A 27,009-nucleotide genomic window follows, 5' to 3' on the forward strand; every position below is an offset into this window, starting at 1 on the left:
AAGCAAAATAATAAGACAATAGACTGCTTCCTTGCATCAGGTTATTGGCTTCTCAACACAGCGTTACTGCTTTCTTGATACTTTAATTTGAACTGGCGGTGTAAAACAAGCAGCAGAGAACTTTTTGCTTGGTCAGAACTGCTTCTCATTGTAATGAAAGATACTGGAGTGTGCAACATTTTATTGACCTTTGCTTGTGTCGTTATTGAATCCTTAAATTTGGATAATCACGCTTTTACAGTTTTTCTCAATTGCTAAAACACAATTTCTGAAACCTTGCTCCTTTTTCTGAAAACATTAAACACTAAACCTCATCTTCAAGCACTATTTACAAAACCTCTGACTCCTCTTGCAAAATGAAACTTTCGCCTCAAAACAGTTTTACCTGTGTTCAAAATCAAACACTGCTCTCAAATCATAGACAAAGTGATCAAAATGATATACACTATCAAGCAGTCAGTAAACAATACACCAAAAAATAGAAAACTCATTGTTCAAAACATATAGTTCTCGAAAGATATCTATGGATTGCTATTCTGTTTGTAGACTTACCCATGACACTTTACTGTACCATCAAAAAGTTCAGGGAGAAGTACATTTTTAATCTCGAAAAAAATTCATATTTTTCCGTCATTGTCTTTTGATGAACGAAAACATGTTCTATCATAGTAGCTCAAAATTGATCTTCCTTGTACCCCTATTTATACAGTACTGTGCCCTGCATCTCACAAACTTGTCGTTTGTCTCTGTGATACTGTAATTCTTGTTCTTTGTTGATATGAACCTGCAACCAGTCAAAATCTATTGAGCAGTCAGTACTGTTAACAAATGGAAAGCACAATGTTCAGGGCCATACAATTTGTTCATTGTACAGTATACAGCCTACAATGCACTGTACTACAGTATACAATACTAAAATCAAAGGAGTAAACATGTGATCAATGTGCTTCTTGTCTTTGGGCATCATTTGAAACAGGTTAAATCAATTTTGAGTGGTTGTGTTCAATCAATGACATGTGTTCTCTATTTGTATTTGATCGTTGCCACTTGTGTTTACCAGTATGGATGACATGTGCATTAGAGTGCATGAGAATGAGAATGTGTTTAGCGTTTTGCTGAAAAGTCTAAGTGAGATCTGCAAATTGTGTTTTACCATGTGAAATGGTTTAAGGTATTGACAACAGACTGCACAATTAGCTAAATGAGTTCAGGCAACTGAGAACTTTATTCAGCCAATGGGTTTTAGTGTTTTAGCAATTGAGAAAAACTGTAAAATTAGTTTGAGACACATTCAGAGCTGTAAAATAGCTAATATATGGCTATCTTGCCAAATAATATATATATATATATATATATATATATATATATTCAAAATGTATTCATTGCAGGTCAATGTAATACACAGTGTTTCATAGCGTTTACTTTATTAAACTGACTAGAAATGTTTGTTTCATTCTTGTCATTGGAGAATGACTTCAAAATGATATTCAATGTTTGTTCCTATGCAAATAGCAGTCACACAAGAATATTTCTGCTCCATCTCCTTCTTGTGGGAGCCATAACCCAACAATTCCACCAATGCCCATCGGCAAGAATGAATTATGTCTCTGGGAACATGGGTCATACCATAATGCTGTACTGATGCAAGCTGATTAAATCAAGCAACACCTTGGGAACACCCCCCACTCAGGTCCATGTCGTATGATAGCGGCTGATGAAGAGCAAGAAGAGACAGACGACAAGGGTAGCCATCAGCTTTGCGCTTGACATTTTGTTCCTTTTTGTGTTCATACAGATTCCCACGTTTGCCCTCAGAGCTTCATCAAATAGATGCTTTTTAACAGCAGCCCTATTCTGCTGAATGCTAGGTTTCTAGCCCCAGAAGGTCCATCCTGCTTGTAAAACGTTTTGAACATTTTTCAAATCTTAAGTAATGAACTCAAGCTTTATTGAACTCAATGAAATCAAGCTTTCTTGCTGAATTTGTGAGTCTCAAACATGGTTTTAAATGCTGTGAAGCTTATCTGTTTGGATGTTTCCAGTACCAGTCCTGGAGGCTACATTCATTTCAAAAGGCTTTGAAACTATTGGACCAATATTTCCAATTCACAGTATTACATATTGATGAGCAATGAGCTTACAAAACAACATGAAACATATATCACCATACACCTTAGTGTAAGACACCGTAACAAAACAAAACAAAAATCAGTAGAAAAACAAGAAAAAAAATTCTGCCATTTACTTCAACCCAAAAACACACCAATGCAATAGGGCTTTTCACATGCACTTAACCCCAGGTTATCATCGTTGTAAACCCCGGTTAGAGAAACGTTTAATTCAGAAGTGGTGTTAAACCCCGCATTGCGGTGGCAAACTTGCATGAAACAGTGTGGTGTTGGAACGTTACAGCTAGATGCTTAGCAACAGAGAACCAATCACGTGCCTCATATTCATGTGCTTTGGACAGCCACAGAAAAAGGGGAAAAATGTCAAATGGTGATGGAAAACACGTCTATTGGTGTGAAGAAGAGACCATTTCATTCTTACCTTTATGCTGTAGTCCGAAAAGTTCAGGAAAAGCTTGATAGCACAGTCGACAAAATACGAGGATGTGCAACGCTGGAGCCTTTATGCAAACCGGTCGAATGCTGCATTCATCCAATCAATGACAATGATACAAATATGCAAATGAGAATGTTATCCCAGGGTTTAGGAATGTACAGTGTGAAACCTCAGCATATGAATACCCAAGATGAATTTTTAACCTTGAGTAATGAACAGTGTGAATCATGAAACAAAAAAAAGTCCTTAAAAATAGGGCCCACAGGTGTTTTACCTGTATATTGAATAACACATTGTGTTGTGTTTTAAAGTTCTTAAATGTATGTAAACTAAACGTATGATGTCCTGGCAGAACATTACCATAGTTTATGATCGAATCAGAAAAAATAAATGCACGAGCGTGGAGAAAATGCAGTTCATAAGCAAACTTTAGAAGCTGTGGAGACGTTACACGTCACATTGATGTCACGTGTCTTCACGGGATCTTTACGTGATGTGTGTGAAAATCACTGGCAGTGTGAATGAACCAAAATCAAACGATCCAAACGGTGTATTTCCTGGAATCTCTGTGTGAAAAGGGCTAGACAGTATTCAGTGCAAGTACATAAACAGAAACAATTCAAGCTACACAAACTTGATTTCATGCATCATTGTCAGATGTGTTCAGAATGCCAATCCACGCTGCATCCCAACATCGCTGCGACGGGCACCAGCATCACAAGAGCAAACTAAAAACCTGAGTCTTGTAGTGTTAGACTTAACTGCGATCAGAATAAATTAACATTTGTTGTTTTGGGGATTTTAATGCATTCTATGTAATTCTAATGTAGCAAATAAATTTGTGGCGCTCATAATTGGACTAGCCAGAGCAGTTAAATTCTGTTAGAGATGAGAGAACCATTTTGATATAACTTCATGTAGACTGTCGGGCCGCTTCTGCTGAATATGTGTCCCATTCACATATATCAAGGCTGAGCTCGCTGTTTCTGTCCAGACCTCAATGTGCCTCACTGAGTTATGCGTTAGCTTATCTCGCACACGTCCCCTCTAACTGGTAACGTCACAAATCCAACACACACGGCTCGCTCTAATGGGAGCAGAGGTTACACGGCAGGCAGCAATTATCACAAATGGATGAGTTCAAACCGACTGAAAGACATTTGATTAAAGCCCTTCGTTCCCGCCATGGTGCTAATGACGTGCGTCAGGGCCTGGCTTCTAGGAAAACAGCGCAGGAACGGTGCGGAGAAAGGATCATCTAGAGTCCCTGCGGAAACTTCGGATGTGATGAGCTTGAGATTGGCAGATGTGGCCGTAGCTGAAGCTAAAGCTAATGCAGCGTGAATTCTGGTTGTAGTCTTTTCCTGCCAAAATCCCACACCACCTTCAGATGAGAAGTTGCTCAGCACCAGCCGGGCTGGTCTTTCTGCCAGCTAAAGGCCTTCAGCGTTTCCAAACTTTCATCCGGCTCTTTATCCTCAATGCTATGTTCCTACACTATAAGTATCCAGAATTTAAAAATATACATCCCCAATTACTTGACCATTCATATTACATATCATTACGTGGGCGATGTTAATGCGGAAATCAATACATGTCGTAGAAATCTTGAGGACTTTTGTCTGTTCTAAGCTTTGATACATGTACCTATTTTACAATACCCTCTGTGAAGGATATTGGATCGGATCTGTTGTCCACAACCAAATATTCGCCGCCCACCAGTTAACCAAAGAACCACTAATCAGGGTGGTCCGTATATTTTATCACACAGAGAAATATGAAACAAACAGAATTTGCATTCATTTTACACATTATCTTTTGAAAAAAAAGTGCATTCTGATGTTTGGATGTGTTTATTAGCTAAGCAGACACAGTTGTTGCTCAATGCTGATAATCTCAAAAGGCAAATATGAACCGATTAATAGGTTTAGCATTAGCGCGCACAGCCTTGTTTCGTAATATCTTGCCAACCGCATATTTGATTGTCTATACAGTCTATAATATAGCAATTTTTTAAACGCTTATTTTCCTTTATTCCTCTCTCAGGACACAGCTCTGGATCCAGGAGAGGATGTGGCGCTTCTTTCTGTAAGCTTTGAAGATGCTGAAGCCACACAGGTCTTTCCAAAACTCTACTTGTCTCCCAGCATTGAGCAGTGAGTGTCTTCACCCGATTCCATCCAAGTGAAAATAATTTCTCCCAGGTCATACTGAATTGTGACGTTAAAGGAGTAGTTCACTTTAATATAATTTACGATAATTTAATCACCCCCACACATCATCCAAGATGTTCATTTCTTTCTTTCTTCAGTCAAAAAGAAATGAAGGCTTTGAGGAAAACATTCCAGGATTTTTCTCCATATAGTGGACTTCAATGGGGTCCAACGGGTTGAAGGTCCAAATTGCAGTTTCAATGCAGCTTCAAAGGACTCTACCTTTCAATGTGATTACATAATGCGTGGAACATCACAGTGCTAGTGCAAGATGAGCATTTGTGGTTAAAAAAGTATATACATTTTTAGTTTTTTCAGGAAATGACAGATGGTTTGGCTAGATAAGACCCTTATTCCTCATCTGGGATCGTGTAGTAGAGACATTGAAGCTGCACTGAAACTTTTGATAACCTTTGAAGTCCACTATATGGAGAAAAATCATGGAATGTTTTTCTCGAAAAACATTCGACTGAAGAAAGAAAGACATAATCTTGGATGACGTGGGGTTGAGTAAATTATCAGGAAACTTTACTTCTGAAGTGAACTACTCCTTTAAAGAATTCTAGGAAATTGAGGCGTCTGGTTTTTTTATGTATCTGTTTGTGCATGTATGCAATCTGCAAAGTTACAAAGCTCATAGTCTCAGGGATTTCACTGATCCAGACCTGCCTAAAACAGCTTGATCAAAGTCCAGATATGTCTTCCTCAAACGTCTACGTAAAAGCAAGTACAACATCAGCTATATACAACGACTACTTACCACATTCAAATGTTCTGCTCAAGTCGTCCTTGCAAAGTTGGTTCTGATCGATCGGCTTGATCATCCAGATTCTCAGAATCCAACTCGAGCTCAAACTGATATGTAAAACAGACAACATTATTTTGTGTGTTCACAATAGTAAACTTAGAGCAGCGTCATGACAGATATGAAAGTGAGGCTGTGAGGGATAGACTTTAAAAAGCTGTATAAAGCTGCTTGATCACTTATAATTTTCCACAGCTCATATTGTCTGGGGTTTTTTGTTTACTGAAAGATACTTTTGCAGTGTTTCATCTGCAGAACAATCCAAAAACATGAAATAACAGTATAACCCACTGAAGAGATGTATTTCTATCCCTCACAGCCTCGCTTGGCGCTGCTGTGAATAAGGTCTATTGCTTAAAGCCTTGGAAGCTGAAGCTCTGGATTATGGTGTTACATTTCCGACACACGCTTGAGGTGTTTGGCCAATCACGACGCACTAGGTCAGCCGGCCAATCAGAGCACTCTGAGCTTTTCAAAAGGAGGGGCTTTGTAGAAATCAGCGCTTTTCAGACAGACTGGGAATAGAGGAGCTACAATGTTAACCTATTCTATTAACGTAATAAACAAAATGATGAACTTTTAAAATAGTATTATATGACCCCTTTAAAGGGTTAGTAAACAAATTTATTGCCAGTAGAAGCGTGAAATGCTTCTAACTGTTGCTTGTCAATTGTTGGTGGTATTTCGGGGGGTGGACATTCTCGTTCTAGCGTTTTATTTCCTTAAACGGATGGTTTGAAGTAATTTCAACCTAGGGTCCTTTGCACCATGACCTCGAGCCAACCTCGATACATCCTTATGCATCGCTTTCTGTCAGGACATTACGTGCTTTTCCCAAATCACTGAAGTGACCTCGACGTCCGGGTTAGTGGTAGCATTAGCCATCAGGCAAGTGTTATTTAAATAAACTCCTGATGTACTTACAAACTTTCCAATGCCTCGTTTTATGAGTACAGAACCTATTTGTACTACTGTAGAAGTTTGGTACCATTCTGGGCATTATTAGTGGGGTAATTTACCAGATACAGCCTTGGATCCATTAGCGCCTGCACTAAACCATCCGGCTGATATCTCTAAATAAGCTCTAACTTTAATAATGTTCAACCAAGGGAAAAAAGGCTTCTGGGGGGTGTTTGGCTCGAGGTCATGGTGCAAAGAACCCTAGGTTGAAATTACTCCGAACCATCCCTTTAAAAATTAGAGCCCATTATAATGGAAAAGAAAAACTCAATTTTAAATGTCTGTATTTGCTAATATTATTATTATTATTTGTCTCCATGTAACAGAAGTTGAAGTCATCGTCTCAGCTGTGGTGTTTGTCTGAGTGAAACAACTTTCTTAAACAACAGAAATGTAGGGCTTGTTTCGTTTTGATCATATTCAAAATGTTATTCATACTTATTAATTCTTAGTTTTTAATACACAGATAGTGTGAGAATTGCTTTCCGGGTCTGTGTGCGGTTATTTAAGAGATTGAAGCACATGACTCATGACACACCTTATCCAACCGCCAACTTGAGTACATACACTAAAGACAGCACTTCCTCTTCTGCTATTTACTTCCTGAAATCCTGGAGGAATTGAGAATCGGTCAGTAAAAAAGATGTTCTGTTTACGCAAGGACGAAAAGAGCCGTTATTAAAGGGTTCACGCTCAGTTATTGATGAGACTTGCAGAGCATGACATTACTGACTCTTTCAGTTGGTGCACAAAATAAAATTCTTCGTTTTCTACATTGAAGCCTAGAATTAGTTTGATGTTGGGCACCATAAAAGAGCAGAGGAAGATGTTCATAAATAGTGGTACTCATCCGCTCCTTCACGTGACCTTGCTACGGCTCTTTAGGAATTCGTAGATGATCAACAACTTCTTTTGAAATCCTTGCAATACAAGAACGAGAACCTTGTCTTCTGTTCTTTGCCGCTGGGCTCTATAGTGAGTGCTCAGTTTTTTAACGGCCTTGGTTCTGAAAGTCTTTTCATTTATTTATTGTCTCAATTTCACCCTCAGAGCTCATAGTAGGTCTGTATTAAAAGTTCTCTCTAGCAATCGATTCCCTGGACTTCTGGAACCCTGTTATTGTGCTCTTTTAAGCTGGGTCTGTATATACTGGGGCTTCATCGATAAATTCTGATTGATAATTGAAGCTAAATATAAACTTGCAGTCCACTTTTTCAACCATGACCCTAGTTATCCTGACATTTCCCTCTGCCCCGTGCAGTAAGTAGAACACAAGGTCACTTCTCAGAAGGAATGGAGGAGACTTCAGCTTGACTTCACAACAGATAGATCTCAATGGGCAAGGTCTGCTAATGCCAGCCTCTGGGTGCCTGATGATTTTTTTTGTCTTTCATTCTGTGCTGTCCTCCATCCACTCAAATCAGCACAAACAAGCCTGTTTGTTTGCTCTCCAGCCATGTCAGCTTGTATCTGTCACGCACACACTCTCTCCACCCCGTTATATTAGGGGGGTTTGGATAATGCAGGACCACACAGGGTTGACCTTGCCTCCACACATGCACATTAACAGTTCAGACTAGGGCGACTTAGAAGGGACTGGCGGGTGGGCGTATATGTGTGTGACTGTAGGTGATTTTATTTGTATTTTTTACAAAGGTAGAGCCAGGGGTTCAAAACAACGCTGGGAATGTGGAAACTTTGCTCCTGAGGACATACCCAAAAAATAATGAATGCTAGAACAGCTGCAGTGTTTTTGAAGCCCACTTTTCTGTCTGCGATTTGAACTTTTTGCACAGATACAAACGCTGGTACAACACACACACTTGTAAACAGACTTTTTTCATGCGTGTGTGGATGTTTATCAGACTTTCACCTGAGTTGAGTTGAGTTTGTGCTGATGGTACTTCTGTGTGTGTATGCACACGTTTGCTGTGCCGCCAGCTCTGTTCTGTCGTTTTACCTTTTGGTGCTGGCGTTCATGTTATGTTGGCTAAGCTTTAGCACAATCAATAGAGTTGCTCGAAGTATTAAAGAGATAGTCCAACCAAAAATTTCAATTCTGTCATTATTTACATGGTCTCATGTGGTTTTATACCTTTCATTTTCCTTTTCAGAGGAAAGCAAAAGCAAAGGCAGAATGTTCACACCGCTCTTTTTCATGCAATAAAAGCATTGCATCTATATTTCAAGTCTTTTGGAACCATATGATAGCTTGAAATATAAGTTGATAAGGCTCATTCACACCAAGAACGATAACTATAACTATAACAATAACTATATTGGTGTCCACAGTCCACACCAGTGGACGATATTATTCTTGTTATTCTAAGCGATCTCTGCAGTTTTGTCGTCTGTCACTTTAAATGCTATTTAAAGCAGAATGAATTCTGATTGGCTGTCAATATTTTTATCGTTTATCAGCTGGAAAAAAATCTTTCTGAAAGTGATTCCAATGATATCGTTTCTCTGTGCTGTTATCGTCACAGTTGTGGTGTGGATTCACTATTTTTTATATATTTAGAATGATTTTTTAGAACTGTATGGTTATTGTTATAATTATCTTCCTTGGTATGAACGGGCCTTTATTCAATTAATTTTCCTATACCATTGCAGCCCTCAAAACTCATTTGTGTAATTTAAAGTGAAGAATTGTTTTGGCAAGTTATGTAGATCTGCCAACCCGATTTTACAGGAAAACTATTTTACAAGGAGGTGACTTCATATGAATTTGTGCGATACAAATTAGTAAAACAAAAGTAAGTGCTAAGTGCTTTGTGCTAAGCTAGGCTAGCGGTGGGTGCGTCAGACAGAGTTACGGCACGCACGGAGATGAAAAGGGTATGTATGGACTTATCTAACTCTGGGGGATACGGCGAATAAGCTAAAGTCCCAAAAAGTCGGCATGTTCCTTTAAAGGCACACTATGCAGTTTCCGTTTTTCTCAAACAGCGACCCCTAGAGTCACTGTGGAGTACTTGTTTTTAACGTTACTGTCGTAAATACCACTCACGCAGAGCCGTCTCTGCACTCTTCTGACCGCAAACTCAAACCTGCATTGCTGGTTTTGCCTGATTTGCTCTACTACGAGTTTGTTTACCATCAAAATGATTTCGAAGCTGTTATATTAAGGTACAAATCTTGCATAGTGTGCCTTTAAGATGTGTTTTGGTCGATCGGATCACAAGTGGACGACACTAAATACAGGGTTAAACGGAGTAAAACGTTTTGAGCTTGTCCACTTTCAGCCACTTCCAGAGGTAGTCGAAAACGCATTCGACCGGATTGCTTTCGTAGTGTTAAACGCTCATGTGGTCAATGTGTTCAAACAGCCACAAAAGACCGTCTACTCTCAGTCTACTGACCTAATGCGTGAACATTATGGGAAGCACGCTAGACAGACTGGATTTAGACTTTGTCAGCTGAAGACCCAAGTTTGGTTTGAATATGAAAAATGTACCAAGCACAATGTTCTCTCACCATTCCTGATTTATTACACGCATTCACTGCGTTCGGCTGGTCTTGCGGCTGTCAGAACAGAAACGAAAGCTGATGCTCTCCATGTGTTTTTCCGTTGTGTCCGGTCGTGTTCATATGTAAATTGCACAAGCTTATTTCGTCCGTTAGATTGAAAGATCTGAAAAAGCCCATACATGGTCCGCTCATAGACCCTCCCCTCGAAGAAATCAGGACAGAAGTGGTTGAAAGTGGACAAAAGAGAGTCGTCTACTTGTGATTCGATCGACCAAAACACATCTTAATACGAGGTGTAAACAGGGCCTTAGCTTAAGATCTACTTTTGTGTTCCCCAGAAGAAAGAAAGTCACAGAAAGTATTTTGACCAACACGAGATTGACAGAATTTTCATGTTGGGTGAAGTATTTCTTTAAACAAGCCCAGCACACGTGAGGAATCCCCTGCTTCCGCTCTCATCCAGGCTGGCACAGAAAGCATCTCCTCCAGCCAGCCAGTCATTCGGCCGTCCCTGTGGCCCGTCACAGAGCCGGAGAGAGAGAGAGAGTGAGTGGGACTTGAAAGAGGAGAGCAGGAGAGAGGTCGCTCTCAGCCTGCCTGAGCTGAGTGAAATAAAACCCTCCCAGGAATCCTTCCCTCTCTCTCTCTCTCTCTCTGAATCCACACATGCAGGTTTACCCAGCGTATCGCTCTTGCAGTGATGGCCACTCTCCACTCCCACACAGCAGGCTGTGTTATTATGACTGTGAAGTGCTCACTGAGTTTGACAGTGGACTTCACATCTCCTTCAACATGCGATGGTGCGAGATCCACTCCTACACATTCTATAGTTTGACAGAGCGCCGAACACTTCTTTTTTTCCTGTTTACACCCTTCTTTCTCTCTTCTGTTTTTGATTGCATTTCTTTCTGTTTAGAAGTCGGTTATTTGAGGGTTATGCCTTGTATAACTGTGCGGCTTGTTTGCATGTTTTGTCATTTGTCTCCGGTTGTTGTTTATTCTGTTCTGTTCTTTGTTCTTGTGTTTGTAAAACTGTTTTCTCCTTGCAGGTCTGTTCACTCGGTGGTCCAATAACACTCTGAAAAGCACAACAGAAACCGTATCAGTGATATATCTATATTTACACTACTGGTCAAAAGTTTGGAATTATTAAATAATAAATAAATAATGTTTTTTTTTTCTAACTAAGCTCACCAAGATAAAATTTCACAATTTTTTTTTTTTAATTACAATTTAAAATAAATGTTTTAAAATGATTCCTATGATGCAATCCTGACTTTTCAGCAGCCATTATTGCAGTCTTGTCAGTGTCACATGATTCTTTTGAAATCATTCTATAATGGTAGCTATTATTGGTACTCATTTATTAATAATGGTTATTATTATTATTATTATTATTATTATCAATTATGGCAGCAGTTTTTTCTGCTTAATATTTTAGTGGAAATCATGATTCATCTTTTTAGGGTATTATGTATTAAGTAATGTATTATCCATCACTTTTTATTATTTTGATGCATCCTTACTGAATAAAAGTATTAACTTTTTTTTTTTTTTTAAATCACAGTTTCCACAAAAAAATGTTAAGCAGCAAAAGCTGTTTTCAGCATCATAATCAGAAATGTTTCTTCAGCATCAAATCATCATATTAGAATGATTTCTGAAGGATCATGTGACACTGAAGACTGGAGTAATGATGCTGAAAATTCAGCTTTGATCACAGGAATAAATTACATATATTCACATAGGCAACAGTTATTTTAAATTGTAATAATATTTCTCAATATTACCGTTTTACTGTATTTTTGATCAAATACTAAATGCAGCCTTGGTGAGCATTGCTCTTGTTGGCAAGAGACATAAAAAAAAAACTTAATTCTTCAAAACGTTTGACCGGTAGTGTATAAACCACATAATTAGCTGACTGGTGACTATATTCAAGATATTTCTCCATTCTCATACCATTTATTTTACATAGCTTGTTATATATTTTCAATCTGTTGGCTTCTGTGAATCCCTGTGAAATCTGCTCAGGCAAAGTCGGAACAGAATATTCTTAGACAACTTCAGTTCAAGGTTGTAATTCCATAATCTTCCCTAAAAATATCGCCTGCTGCTGAGATTTTTCTTGGTTTCCTCAAATAGCTATTAAACAAATATCCCCCCTCCATAAGCCTATCCTATTCCGACAGACGAATTCTCATCTACTCTGGGCTGCTTATGGCTGCTGGCGTTATGCCTGCACACAACCTGCAGATGCAGATCTCAAAGCCTTAGAATTAAAGACACTGATGCATAGCTTGCCATATCTAGGGACCAACTGTGATGGGCAGTTACTAATGACCTAGCAACCACCCCAAAAGCACTAGTAACCACATAGCAACACCATAGCAGCGAGGTTTGCATGGGCACGCATCACTCACATCAGAATCAAGCCGGATCTCCATAGAGATGCTTCTCTATTGTCATTGTAACACGGCAACAACATTGTGTTATGACTGAGCCCGATGTGGAATTGACAGCTGAATAGTGTTTGAGTGGCGTCCCTCATCATTTCCTGTTTCTGCAGTCAATAAATAACACGTCTGCGCATTAACATCTCCAAACAGTCTATGAATATACTTCAGGAGCTTGATGGATGTGAATGACATTTACATGCTTGTATATTGCCAAAGACTGTTTCAGCAAAAAGGTAATCTAACTGTCAGTCAAGGGCATTGTTGATCTAAACCCAATTGACAGAGGATTCTAGTCGCTATTCTTCATATATTCAAAGAATGGCTGCAGAATATCTTAAATGTTTTAATAAGTATATTATAATCTTCCTTCATATTCTATTAAAAGATTTGTTGCCTTATTTTTTCCAGCTGTTGCTAAAAGGAAAGGACCCTCCAACCAAAATAAGCATCTAATAACCAAACCTCCAACATAAGAGCCGTTAATGGAGCGTCTCTTTCTCACACGTCTACATCATACTTTTCATGAGCCCATCATGTCATCTCACCCTTCATTGATCTGGCGAGTGTCCTTTTAGAATCCTATCTATTTGTGCGGGTTGTTTTTCTCCATCACTCATCTGATCATGTGTAAAGCAGGGGAAGAATGTATTGTTCAGATTTCTAAGGGTGTGTTCACACTTGGCATGTTTGAACCCTGGTGCGAATGCTCTGTTAGTGCGGTTCATTTGAATAAGTGTGAACGCTGCCATCCAAACCCGCTGAAAAGATCTCGGTCCACTTCCAAATGAGCTCTGGTGCACGGCACGGACCAAAAGACATGTAAACCAACCAAAAACATGAAGATAAGACCCTAAAACGGACAGAATGCTGTTTTTTTCCCATCATGCCGCGATGTTGCCCATCACAGTTCAGTACAGGCGTCAAAACCGGGTCTCCTCGCAGCAGATCGTCGTGTGTGTGTGGGACGGAGGGATTCCTGACACTGTTTTAACTCATTTACACATTTAAGTGTTCTCAGCTCAATCATATACCATCATACCTGAATTTAGCATTGATCTGTGTGAACAGGGATAGTTTTGACAGTGAAACTACAATACAAAAAAAACTACAATCAAAAAATCTTTGGATTTTAATAGATAGAACACTGTTTTAACTCATTTACACATTTGAAGCTCTTAACATGTTCTCAGCTCAATCATATACCATCATACCTGAATGTAGCATTTATCTGTGTGAACAGGGATAGTTTTGACAGCGAAACTACAAAAAATTTAATAGATGACTCGATCCAACTAGTAAAGTAAAAATAGCAAGCAAATTCCCCGCATTCATGGGAACTCCAAGACTGTTGGAAAAGCGTGCCAGATGGCAGCTCTTCAAATTGTTTGAGAAAATGCACAGTGTGCAGACCTCTAATCTTCTTCACAGGACTGCTTTTAAGTAGCTAAAATATATTAGCATTTTCACTTATTTAACTTTTTTTGGTCACAGTAATTCCCGTATTTCCATTTGTTATTTCTTAGTTTTGATGACTATACACATTTACATTTCGCAATAATATCACAGTGTCGGATTACGGAAATGTAATCTGAGGAGTGTTTAGGGAGTGATCCTGGAAGATAGCAGCTTTAGGGTTTCACCGAATGCTGACCTTCAGAAACACATAAACACTCCATGTTTGCAATGTTAGCATGTTAACTGATTTTGCTGAATGAGATAAGTGTCATGGTTTTTCCTATCAACAAAGGTGAATTAAAACGTTTCATATTCTTTTATCTCTTCCTCTCTCTCTCAGTGCACTTGGAGGGTCTTCGGCTTTACATATCCCAGCATTCCCCAGTGGAGGCTGCCTCATTGACTACGTGCCTCAAGTGTGCCAATTACTCACAAACAAGGTAAAGTTCCTTCATTTAATCACTGAGATCGCAGAATCAATCAGGTTACACTATCAGTGAAGTGTGTGTTTGTGTATAGTACACAACAATGTGCTGCTAAGTTCATGAACACGTTCTAAGCAACTGAGTGTGTTTGCATGAATTGCATGCATGTGTACATCTCTGGTCAGTTTTGACAAGGCTATATGACAAGTGGAAATAAGAATGTGACTGTCACTGGCCTGAGGAGTCACTGACATTGCTCTCCCCTGACATCTCTCCTTCAGTTCAGCCCCGCTCCTCATATCCACACAGACAGCATGAATAATCAACCCTTCCAATCTTACACTTCATGCCCCTCCAGTGGCCACCCGCTCCTCAGGACACACTCACCTGAACTTAGGTCACGCGTTAGTCTATTCGAAATATTACAAAAGTGACAACAGAGAAATTTTCTTGCCCCCAGTTTATGTTAATATTAAACAAATCCGATGGTTCATGTGTTTTTCAGATGCCTATTATCTATTTTAGTGCTTAAAGTCTAGCATATCGACTCACGTTTTGTGTAGTAAATAGCTCGAAGGATCGTTTTAAAACACAAATTAAGATATTTATTATGAAACCTGAGAGGTTTATGTCCCTCCATTTAAAAAGACAGAGTAACCAAACTATAGAAGATTCAAGCAAGTCATAAAGGCGTCGTTAAACTAATCCACATTAATCAAACAGTTTAATCCAAGTTTTGTGAAGAGGTATGATCGCTTTATATGATAAGCAGATTTACATATAGAACACATACATACACAACACATATGGTAAAAGCAAGCTCAAACTTGCGTGCATGAAGCACAAGAACCCATGAACCAACAAGCTTCTGTGTTTACCTAAATTAAATCTGTTCATCAAGTGATGGATTAAATCACTCGATTCGTATGTATTCATTTTATGACATTTTAATGACCTTTTTGAATCTTCTAATTTTTGGTTGCCTGGAAGTTTAATGGAGGGAGAGTAATCTCTCAGGTTTCATTAAAAAAATCTTAATTTGTGTTTTCAATTTTAACCAAAGTCTGATGGGTTTGATAGGAAATGAAGATGAGTAAATTATGACAGAATTTTCATTTTTGAGTGAACCATCACTTTAAAATTCCTCTATTATGCTTTCTCGAATATTACCTTTCATGCAGTGTGTAATATAGATGTTTGTGAATGTAAAAGGTCAGCGACATTTTAAAGATCAAAGTCCACGACAAATAACCTTATTGTCCCCTAAAAGAAAGAATTGATTCTGAACTGCCGAAACGAGTCGTCAGCAATTCCAGTCTCACATCATTTTGTCGACATGTTGAGAAGACGCTGTTTTCTGCGCTGTGAATCCACTTTGCATGTGCTTCAAAAGGCTCATTCGTGCTGGAATCTATATGGAAATCGGTCGCCATCGTTCATGTTTGTATCATTGTATCAATCCCCGAGGAAGCCTCTGGAGCCGAAATTCAGATATGGTAATAGGCGTTTTGTTTCAGACATGCGCTGTAAGTGTTAAACCAATTACAGCAGGCTTGCCCGTCTGACCAATCAGAGCAGGCTCACGGAAAGGAGGAGTTTAGAGAGATTGAGGGCCCTATTTTAACGATCTGAAACGCAAGTATCAAACGTGAAACGCAAGTAACTTTGTGGGCGGATCTCGGGCGCTGTTGCTATTATACATGCATTATAAATGACTCTTGCACCCAACGTAAATCTAAAATGGGTTGGTCTGAAGTAGCTACATTACTCATAGTTGTGGTTTGGGTGTAACGTGAAATAAACCAATCAGAGCGTCATCTCACATTCCCTTTGCTATTATAACAGCGGATTTGCCAGGTGCACGCCAGGAGCGGTTCACAGCCGAGGAGACTGACGTTCTCGTCAGGGCCTTAAAAGACAGAGAAGTGACATTGGGGATGGAGAAACACACCCAGATTAGCTTCGGTTAAACAGGCGTATAATATCTTGGGTAAATGTGTAAGCTAGATTTATGCCTATTTTTTCACATCTTCATGGACACAACAATGATTTCCCTCGTGTGGAATATTTTTCCTTGTAATTATGTATGGTTTGCAAAAATGTGAACTGCTGCGTGTGTGTGTAGATGAGAGAAGCAAAGTGTATGTGCGTTGTGCACACGCTACATTATGGCCAAGCATGCGCCCTTAAAATAGCGTCTGAATAACGCGCGGAATTGTTTTCTGAAACTGCAAAACAGCACCAGGGAACGTTTGCGCCGGAACACGCCTCCTCTTTTCACTGAACCGCCCCCGGAGCGCAAGTTCATTCCCTAATTTACCGACGTGCGTCTGTGGAGGGAAAGGTCCGCTGTGCGTCGGGTGCAAAATAGGAATGATACAAAGTGTACAAAGTCAATTGCGCTGGGTGCAAGATAGGGCCCTGAATCTTTGAACAAACCGTTTTCAGACTCTTTGAGAAATGGGGTGATGTGCAATGTACATGAAAATAATGTTTTTTGACCTTGGATGCATGTAAACTCTATGTAGGAAATATTTTGTAGAAAAAAATCTCCAAAATAAAATTATGAACCTTTAAACCACCTCCAAGTCCGAGGCCATGGTTCTCAGTCGGAAAAGGGTGGTTTGCCCGCTTCAGGTTGGTGGAGAGCTCCTGCCTCAAGTGGAGGAGTTCAAGTATCTTGGGGTCTTGTTCACGAGTGAGGGAAGGATGGAACGGGAGATTGACAGGCGGATCGGTGCAGCTTCTGCAGTAATGCGGTCCCTGTACCGGTCTGTCGTGGTGAAGAAGGAGCTGAGCCGCAAGGCGAAGCTCTCGATTTACCAGTCAATCTACGTTCCTACTCTCACCTATGGTCATGAGCTGTGGGTCATGACCGAAAGGACAAGATCCCGGATACAAGCGGCCGAAATGAGCTTTCTCCGCAGGGTGGCTGGGCGATCCCTTAGAGATAGGGTGAGAAGCTCGGTCACTCGGGAGGAGCTCAGAGTAGAGCCGCTGCTCCTCCACATCGAGAGGGGTCAGTTGAGGTGGCTCGGGCATCTTTTCCGGATGCCTCCTGGACGCCTTCCCGGGAAGGTGTTCCGGGCATGTCCCACCGGGAGGAGACCCCGGGGAAGACCTAGGACACGCTGGAGAGACTATGTCTCCCGGCTGGCCTGGGAACGCCTCGGTGTCCCCCCGGAAGAGCTGGAGGAAGTGTCTAGGGAGAGGGACGTCTGGGCATCCCTGCTTAGACTGCTGCCCCCGCGACCCGGCCCCGGATAAGCGGTAGAAGATGGATGGATGGATGGATGGAACCTTTAAAATAGCATAACATGGGCACTTTAAGTTTTAGATCTTCTGCCTAAGATTGACATTCTCCCGTCAACCACATCGGTAGAATGCCGTGTAGTTTGAAATCAACCAAGACTGATGATGCCATCATAATATTTGCATACTGCAGTGGTTTCTAACCCTGGTCCTGGAGTTTTGGATGACTCTCTTATCTGACACACACATCTGAGGTCTTGGAGTCTTTACCAATGATTTGAGCCAGCTGTGTTTAATTAGGAAGACATCTAATTTGTGCAGTGCCTTGGGTACATCAGGACCAGGATTGGGAACCACTGGAACCACTGGCATACCTGATTGTGGTTGTTTTCCCTTTTCATATTTATTTGAGTCACAGTAGCAACGTTATGTGTACTTCAGGCAATTTAATTTATCCTTCAAAATTCATAAAGAATCATAAACGTTTGATGCTCAATGGAAAAATCCTATTGGGTTTTTGTCGAGGGAACCAGGGTGATGCTGACTTCCGGGTTAGCCTACAAAATGATGTTATCATTGCAGCACTCTATAGTTTATATAAAGACAGGCCAGTTCAACTCAGTTCAGATATTGCACAGGTTTCATGACCTACATTATGTTTGTGAAAGTGATGCACATACACATGCATCTGCTCAGTAAAACAATTACGAATGGTATTTTCTATTTCGGATTGAGCACACGGACACCGGAAGCTGGACTTTGAACTGTTGTAACCGAGCAGGTTTTAGCAATGATCTCACCTGTCAACATCTCCCACGCTCCCTGTGTGGGTGTAGAGTTCACTGATCCAAAGTTCCTGACACTCCTCCTCTCAACAATCCAGGCTTAGAGAAACAAAACGAGCAAGTGTGCGTGGCTTTTTCATTGATCAGTGTAATGTTTCTCTCAGATGTGGGTCTTCTATGAGTCATGAGCATTGATTCTTACATCACACATCGTACACACCAACACCTGAGCTGCTCTAATCCTGATCTCACCTGTGGAAAACAATCTGCTCTCTTCACATTGAGCAACTACTCTATATCTAATCTGATCTAATAGATCAGTGCTGTAAGACAAAGAACGAGTTCAGTTTGAAAGACATTGATTCTCCTTGTTGCAGTCGTGACAAGATACACAGGTGTTGTTTCTTACACAGAAGATGCCAATTCGATTTTCAGGCTCGCGTTGTGTAGAGTATTCACTTACCATCTCTCTCCATTTCATTTTTGTGTACTATTTTGATGAAAATGTTACAATAATAATTTTACTGATTAAGTTAAATTGAGTGAAATTAGTGAAAGTGACATTATGTAGCTTTTACAGAAAAAACTAAACGCTTTGAATAAAAAAGGAATAGAAATAAATAAAGGAAAATAAATTAATTTAAATAATGATACAAACAAGTAAACAATGACAAGTCTTGGTATTTGTGTAGGAAATACAGGTTTGAATTAGAATAGACATTATGTCATCATTTACTCACCCTCAAGTTATCCCAAATCTGTATGAGTTTCTTTCTTCTGATGAACACAAAATTATATATTTTGAAAAATGTTGGTAACCAAACAGTTGACAGTAGCCATTGACTTCCATAGTAAAAGAACTATCCCTTTAAACCCATTTTCATCTCTCTTTCCACAAATAATTCCTTATGTCGTGTGCTATTCTGTCAATAAAATGTCCAAAATCCCTGAAAATGAGTACAGCAGATTCCAAGAGGGTCACCATTTGGCTCGTATCTTTACTAGAAACCTCAGAATTATGTCTAACTCTAAGAGTCTAACCTAATGTAAGCAATGCAAGCGATTCAAAGACATGCGAACGCAGACGCCTACAGAAGGAAACATCTGCTCATCTTCTAACGTATTTTCCTCGATAGAAAATGTATCAGTTTTATTCTTACTAATAAAGTAGAGCTCTAGATATACGCTCCACATATCATCTGATTAACCATACATCAAGTGATTATGAAATACAGTTTTTTATTGTTGTTGAAATTGAACATTGATTCCTGTCATAATCCCTGGCCTAATGCATTACTTTATTGTCAATTTGCATCCGCATGCATTTTGTTCTTTTTCTATCAATGCACTTTCATTCAATTCTCTTTTTTTTTGTTGATGTTTTTCTCAACTCAGGTTCAGTATGTCATTCAAGGATATCACAAGAGGAGAGAATACATTGCTGCCTTCCTCAGTCACTTTGGAATGTGAGTCCGTTTTTACCGTTAAAAACTGCTTGATTTAACTCTGTGACATTTGGGAAAAAAAGCACATTCATTTGGCAGACATTTAACGACCTACAAATGAGAAAAACACAAGCAATGTATCATAAAATGAGCTAAGTGTTATTACTGATTTCAGTATTAAACCAGAAATTGCACACATTCAAATTCTCTGGCAGAGGTTTTTATGTAAACTTCTAGCCCTGTAGAAAGCTAAAAGTGATGATTTTGAGACATTTTGAGACCGAATCGAGACAATAAATGAATAAATCTGGCCTTGCGAGTCCAGGCCTGTAGTGGTAACCAGTATAGCTGCTCACCACGCCCCTGCGATCATGAGAAATTAGTTACCAACACTAATTCCTTTTTTTTCTTAATTACTGAGGATAATTCTGCTTCTAATCTCATAAACAAGTACAGACAGTCTCTTTATAATGGGCTGTAATACACAAGGCACCACGATGTCTCCGGTTTATTAACACACCTTAATACATTGTCAGACAAGGCAGTCTGGCAAGAGCCACAACCTTACACGTCGATTTATTAAAGTGGCATTAATGTAGGCTATTATGGGAAACTTGCTTTTTGGGATTTAGTAGGGCAACTCAATATTCATATCTCTTGCATTACCATGAATGCATATTTTTTCAGTGCTGTTCTCTTCAGAATTACCATATTAAACATCTTCTGATAATGTCCCAGAAGATACCATGGCCCTAAAAAGAATTTGTACATGAATGTCATTGCATGAGATGACAACATAATTACATTTTTAATGGTGGTTTAAATACTTTTGGGTCCACTCTATATTTGATTCACTCACAGTAGGTTTGAAATACATTTTAAGGCTTGATTAAATTGCAGATATTGGCCATCTTGGCTGTAGAAGCATTAATTCATTGTTATTTCTTCTTGGTTATTTCTTTATTATTTCCTATGGTGGATTGTTTGATAGGGAGGGAAGGGCATGAGTTGTGGGAGTTTTGACTATTGCATCTGTTGAATATTGTATCATATCCTCATATGCCTTATCAAAATAAAATATAAAGCAAGCCAAGATCTTCTTTTTAATGGAAATGATGACCATGTTGGGAAGGATTATCCCACTATCTAATTGGATATTGGATTCTATAATGGCTATGCCAAGATTACATATTTTATCCAACAATGTTATGAAGTATGAATATTTCTCTGTTTTGACTACACAGGGGGGTGGTAGAGTATGATGCTGTTGGGTTTACCAAGCTCACGCTTCTGCTGATGTGGAAAGACTTTTGCTTCCTGGTCCATGGTGAGATACACAAATATGTTCCCTTTATGCAATGCAATCCAGACTCATTGGAAACTACATTACTGCAGAACCTGAAATACGTGGCTCCAGGTACATTTCGCTGCACTTTTTAGGTGACACATCCACAAAAGGCAATTTCAAAGTGAAACATCCAATAAATACCGTGTTCAATTTTCTCTGAAATGTGACTGTGGCAACATTTCATGAGGTTGATCTTGACACGGATCACGAGTGCACTGCTGTGTCAGGTGATCTTCAGAGCAAGTTTACGTCAGAAAAGCCATACAGATTGTCAAAATGCTTTAGTTTACAAATCATGCACTGTGTAAAGGTGTTTTGAGGTCGTAATGTTGTATTACGCAAGGAGAAATGTGCAGAAATGTCACTAGAGTGACGTATTTCCAATGGTTGCCTATACATACTGTGATGATAATATGAACTCTTATCTCTGGATCTTGGTGGTATCATATGTCATGTACCTCGTGTCTGTTCTGGATGATCTGTATTCGAGCTGTTCTCTTGTCTTCCGGTAGTGGACCTGCCTTTGTACTTCCCTCGAGATCAACCCACCCTCACGTTTCAGTCGATCTATCACTTCACCAGCAGTGGGCAGCTCTACTCTCAGGTGCAGAAGTCGTACCCCTACAGTCCCCGCTGGGACGGCAACGAGATGGCCAAACGAGCCAAGTAAGAACAGTTGAATGATGAATCCTCTCAACAAAAGAGCAACGGATAGTTTTCTCCCTGTGGAATGGCATTTCTCTCATTCAGTTCCTCTTCATGTGTAATGGTGTGACCTGAATGCAGTTGAAGTGTGGCCACTGGAATGTGTAGTATTTACCTTTGGACTTTTCTCCCAGCCACACCTCATAGCTGGAGAGCACTCTTTGTCCCGAGTGCGATAAGTGTCAGAGATAATACATTTCTTGTGTGTGTGTTCGGTCCGTACCTTATCTCTTTTGCTCAGGCTTTCTAGCTTGGCTTCAATCAAGCAGAGATTAAACATGTAGATGCTGTGATAATCAGCACATACTGGACATTTACTTCATCTGTTAGTTGACCTGATTGGTTTTAGTGTGTATTTTTCATTTATTAGTGTTGTCACAATACAAAAATTTTAGTAGTCAGAGCAGTTTCATTACTCTTCATACCAATTATATGAGACCTCTTAAAATGTAGCACTATTATTGATATGACTGCGCTGACACTATTGGATAAGAACTGAACTGAGCTGGATGATGACGACACTGTTTTCTCCAGAACTGTTTTATAGCTGAATTGAACTTTTACACAGTTTTACACAGTTGCTCAACTGAATCAATACTAAACTGACTTGAGCAATGACACTATTGTCTTTTAGCAACTGCTTCATAGAAGAATTGAATTCTGTTGGCATCATTGATCATTATTTTCCTGTTTATTACATTATATATTATATTATATATAATAACTGTATTGTATAAAGCGCTACATTAACAAATGTGACTTGACAACAGCAAAGATCTATACTAATCTTGTATTTTGATAAAGAAAGCATTGTTTTGCTGTAGTTCGTCAACAGTCAGGAGGTCAGGGTGATTTTTTTAAGTTTCTACATGACACTGCTGTTGTCCTGTTTCTTTCTCTTTCTTTTCTGTTTCTCTTACTCTCTCTTGTTTTCTCTCTCACCCACAGGGCTTACTTCAAGAGCTTTATCCCTCAGTTCCAGGAGGGGGCTTTTGCCAACGGGAAACTGTAGATTTACAGTGTGATTGAGGAGATGAATGGAGGGCCTGTGGACATAATGTACAGAAGACCGGAGTCTGTTAATGTTGGCCTTCTTTAATGTTTCTGCCCTTACAAGCAATGTCATTTGGTACATTTACATGTACTGTGTGTATTTGTTTATAATGTATATGCTATTTGTGTTTTCTCATGTTCTTTATGAATATATGACACCAATAAATCAAGTTGCATTGCTACTTTCCTCAGTTTCTGATTTTGTTGCTCTTATGATTTGTTCTTAGTTTTTACTTTTAAAGTGTTTTAGGTTTTAAATTCATCCACAAATTGTTTCATTTTGTTCCCTTTTTTAGGCACATCAGATATGTAAGATAAGTGTATGAAGTAAGAATAAATTTTCAATCGAATTATTCCCCAAAACTGAAAAAAAGCATCTAAATCATGAGGACTCTTATTTCTAAACTGGTTCATTGTAGTCAACGTCTTTTGTTTTTATTCATGTAATTTTCCAAGGAGAATGTAGTTGAGTGTGTTCATCTGTGTATTGCATATTAAAGGCCTTATGTATGTGTGTATCTGCATACATGTGTCTCACGATGATGGAAAAATGTCTTGACGTGTCGTCACTGTCAACCCTGATCTCTTTTAAGCTTTAAACATGGTTTCAAACACAAACCCTGAGAGTGTGAGAGTGTTTGTTGAGGGAGTGTAGACATGAACGGGGTGTGTGTGTGTGTGTGAGAACCCACAGCTGAGAGAGGGAGCGAGCGAGAGAGTGCTTGTTTTCATCATTAAACACAAGGGTCATTGTCAGGGGTCTTTGTTGGCCTGGGGATCTGCCCTCTGCTATATTTATTGTTGGTAATGCAGGAGCTGTCATGTCTAATTGGGAACTACGGGATGAATGTATTTGGGCCATTTAATAGAATCAAGTCTCTTAATAAAAGAATTAATAACAAGATTCTTTCCGTCTGTTTTCCCTTCCGTCCTCGATTGGCACTAACCTTTTCTGGACTGCTGTTAAACTGGCCCTGTGTGTGTTGGACCCCGTTTCAGGGTGTTTTGAGAGAGCTGAAGGAAAGGTTGATGGTTGTGTTTCTTTTTTCAGCGCCCACTCGATCAGCTCTAGTGCTGCATTAACAGTAAAGTGTAGTGCATTATGGATTAGGGGAAAACAAGTGCTTCCTCTAGTGTGTTTCATGCACGTCAGCAACTTATATATCAAAGTATACTTTTTTTATTTCAGTAGTTTATATCGAAGAGTTGTAACAGGGATGCAGATGAATAAACAGCTGTAAATGAGGTGTAGAATGAGCCTGTTTTTAAAGACCTTGTTTTTTCTTTTTGCTCTCCACTTTTAGTGCCGGGGTCTTGCCTGCCAACTTTGCTGCTAATTCCCCAAATCCACTAATCCTGCCTTATTTAAACCATCTTGATGGCAGCAGGCCACAGAAAATAAAAAGCTTGGCAATCTAAACGATGCTCAGATTCATCAATTGCAACGGTATTGTCATTCCAAAGCGGGCAAGTTAACCTTTGAAGGAATTGCTGCTGACAGTTTCAGTTGTTTGTTTAAGTACAGGCTATTTTAAAATGACTTCAAACCATCTGTTAATCTGAGTGTATACATATTTCTAAACAGGTTTTTAGAGGAGTCCCAGCCACAATCGTGTGTCATGTTTCAACATGAAAACAACTCTCCTCCAGGTTTTTCCTAGTCTACTAATGGTGATTATTTAGGGAGATAAAAAGCAAGAAAACAACAAAAATGGTTCCATTAAAGCAAATTAGAGAAGTTTCTCCAGACTGTAATGTAATTAATTCAGCATGTGACAGACTAGGCGTTTGAAGCCATAAGAACCTTAAGAAAACAAGCTTATAGTTACTGAGACCCAGTGTCCTCTGTGTGCCAACATCTCTAGGTCTAATCTCCAATAGTGGATGTGACAGCTCTCTGACTCTGCCTCGTTCTTACCTTTCTCCAGAAACGATCAGAAGAGAGGCGGGACATTCGGAGCCTCCCAAAACAGCTTTCCTCTGCAATGCAAACTCCAACATTAGATAGTGTTTTGATGTCCACAATAAGACAGTGAAGATTGAAAGTCCCATTTGCCATCTTAGATCACCTCCCGCCCCGAAGACGCTCTAAGACAGGGCAGCGGCGAACATGAGAGGTAATCGGAGCGAAATAAGGAACATTACGAAGGCCTGAATATGTCAGAGCGAGGCTGAGGGAAACGCGGTCAGGCCTTCGCCTGTTTACCACTGCGGAGTTCCCCAAGCTGTCAGGCCTGGCCATTTCATACACAATCACCGTTATTTCATGCATTCCTCTGAAAAACACATCATTAAAACAAAGTCACTGAAAACAAACATTTGAGACGGGGGAAAACGAAAGTTTCCTGTTCTGGTAACTCTGGGAGACTTTGTGTCCTGATGTCTGCAAATTCAGAGTGACATCAGTGGGAGTTTTTCCCTCTTCGTCGTCGTCGGCGGCTTCCAGCGAGGGAGAGGAGGGGGCGGCAGGGATTGAGGATTGTGGCGGCACTCATGAACGGCTAGGGTTGTTGACGCGAGCCATGTTTGGGATGATGGAGCTGAGAGGCTTAGCTAATTTGGAAGAGTGGGGGAGATTTGAGGCCTTTTGTCGGAGCCTGTTTGATCTGTTGCAGTGGGGGAAAAATGGCCTCCGAGATGTCATGGAAATGAGAGAATTACAGTCTTTTCGCTTTGCTTTGTTAACGTGCTAGATATGTTTTCACCCTCGCTTGATAATAACTTCCACTCGTTAAGCCCTGATTGTTAATTGCTAATTACTCTCCTCCTAGCCATGCATCAAAAGGCAGGAGAGAGCCATGCTAAGCGGATCAAACACGCTCTGTTTCTGGCTCGGGCTCACGCTGCTTTCTGCTGTCGTCTCCCCCTCACATTTTTGGGGCTCGTTTTTTATTTATTTATTTCCATTTTCTTTGGGTTATGATGGGGGATGACAGGATGAATGCAGATTTTCTCCTGTCTTCCTCTGGGCTGCAAATTGTAAGTGTTCGATTTAGACCTGTCATGGATTTACAGAAGCAAACCCCTCAGGTGCTTCAGCCCTGGCACAGAGCTATTGGCTTTCCCCAATTTAACATGGAATTAAAGGGACTGACATTCCAATTGGAATGGAGCATTTGTCAGTGACTAAAAGGGGCTTTTGCACTGGAGGAATGTTTTAATAGTTCCTGTAACTATTGGTGGAATTTCCCACTTTTTAGTTACAGGAACACCTTTTGGGGCGACAAAATAAGCTCCTAGTTCAGAGTAGGGTCTAACCCAACTAGTGGCGTATGCCATATGAAACACACACACCTGCCATTTTTAAAAAGCTGTGTAAACACACACAATTTACGTGAACTAACTCCATGAACATGGAAAACAGAGATAAGACATAAATATACAGAAAGCCAATGTTGACTGCATTTACTGTCGCCTTTGTCTGCAAGTTGTCATGGAAGATTGTTGGCCAGTTTCACAGACTAAAATGCACGTTTGAAATATGTGACCCTGGATCACAAAACCAGTCACGAGTCACACGGGTATATTTGTGGAAAAAGGTCAAAATTATCGATTTTTCTTTTATGCCAAAAATCATTAGGATATTAAGTAAAGATCATGTTTTATGAAGATATTTAGAGAATTTCCTTCCATAAATATTTTAATTTGTGAGTGGATGCAGCACAATTGTGAACATTAATGAACAACTTTAAAGGAGATTTTCTCAATGTTTCGATTTTTTTGCACCCTCAGATTCCAGATTTTCAATAGTTGTATCTCGGCCAAATATTGTCCTATCCTAACAAACCATACATCAATGGAAAGCTTATTTATTCAGCTTTCAGATGATGCATACATCTCAATTTTTTTTTTAAACTGACCCATGTGACTGGTTTTGTGGTCCAGGGTCACATATTTTAACTGGAAGCAACTTGCTTCCATTGTTTTGTCTCAAGATTCACACCAGTAATGTTTTTTTTTCTTCTTTTTCTAAGGCACATTTATAAAAGCTACTTAAATGTCCTAATTGAACGAAGGCCTAATCCTGGCTTAATCTAAACCCTGTCTGTGAAACCAGGCCTGTGTTTC

The 27,009-nt window shown here is 39.7% G+C and overlaps 1 protein-coding gene across 1 annotated transcript in view; it reads left to right on the forward strand.

Annotated features, from left to right (window-relative positions):
- Positions 1-23,123, forward strand: part of babam2 (BRISC and BRCA1 A complex member 2) — a 96,236-nt gene extending 73,113 nt beyond the window's left edge. Inside the window, exons 7-12 of the mRNA XM_084096576.1 lie at positions 4,612-4,721; positions 14,269-14,368; positions 19,786-19,856; positions 21,080-21,162; positions 21,696-21,849; positions 22,837-23,123. Coding sequence (XP_083952702.1) covers positions 4,612-4,721; positions 14,269-14,368; positions 19,786-19,856; positions 21,080-21,162; positions 21,696-21,849; positions 22,837-22,900 — 582 coding nt within the window. The 3' untranslated portion in view covers positions 22,901-23,123. The remainder of the gene's footprint in view (positions 1-4,611; positions 4,722-14,268; positions 14,369-19,785; positions 19,857-21,079; positions 21,163-21,695; positions 21,850-22,836) is intronic.
- The last annotated feature ends 3,886 nt before the right edge of the window (positions 23,124-27,009 follow it).

This window comes from Abramis brama (genome assembly GCF_963993115.1).
Source record: "Abramis brama genome assembly, chromosome: 21".
Taxonomy (NCBI): domain Eukaryota; kingdom Metazoa; phylum Chordata; class Actinopteri; order Cypriniformes; family Leuciscidae; genus Abramis; species Abramis brama.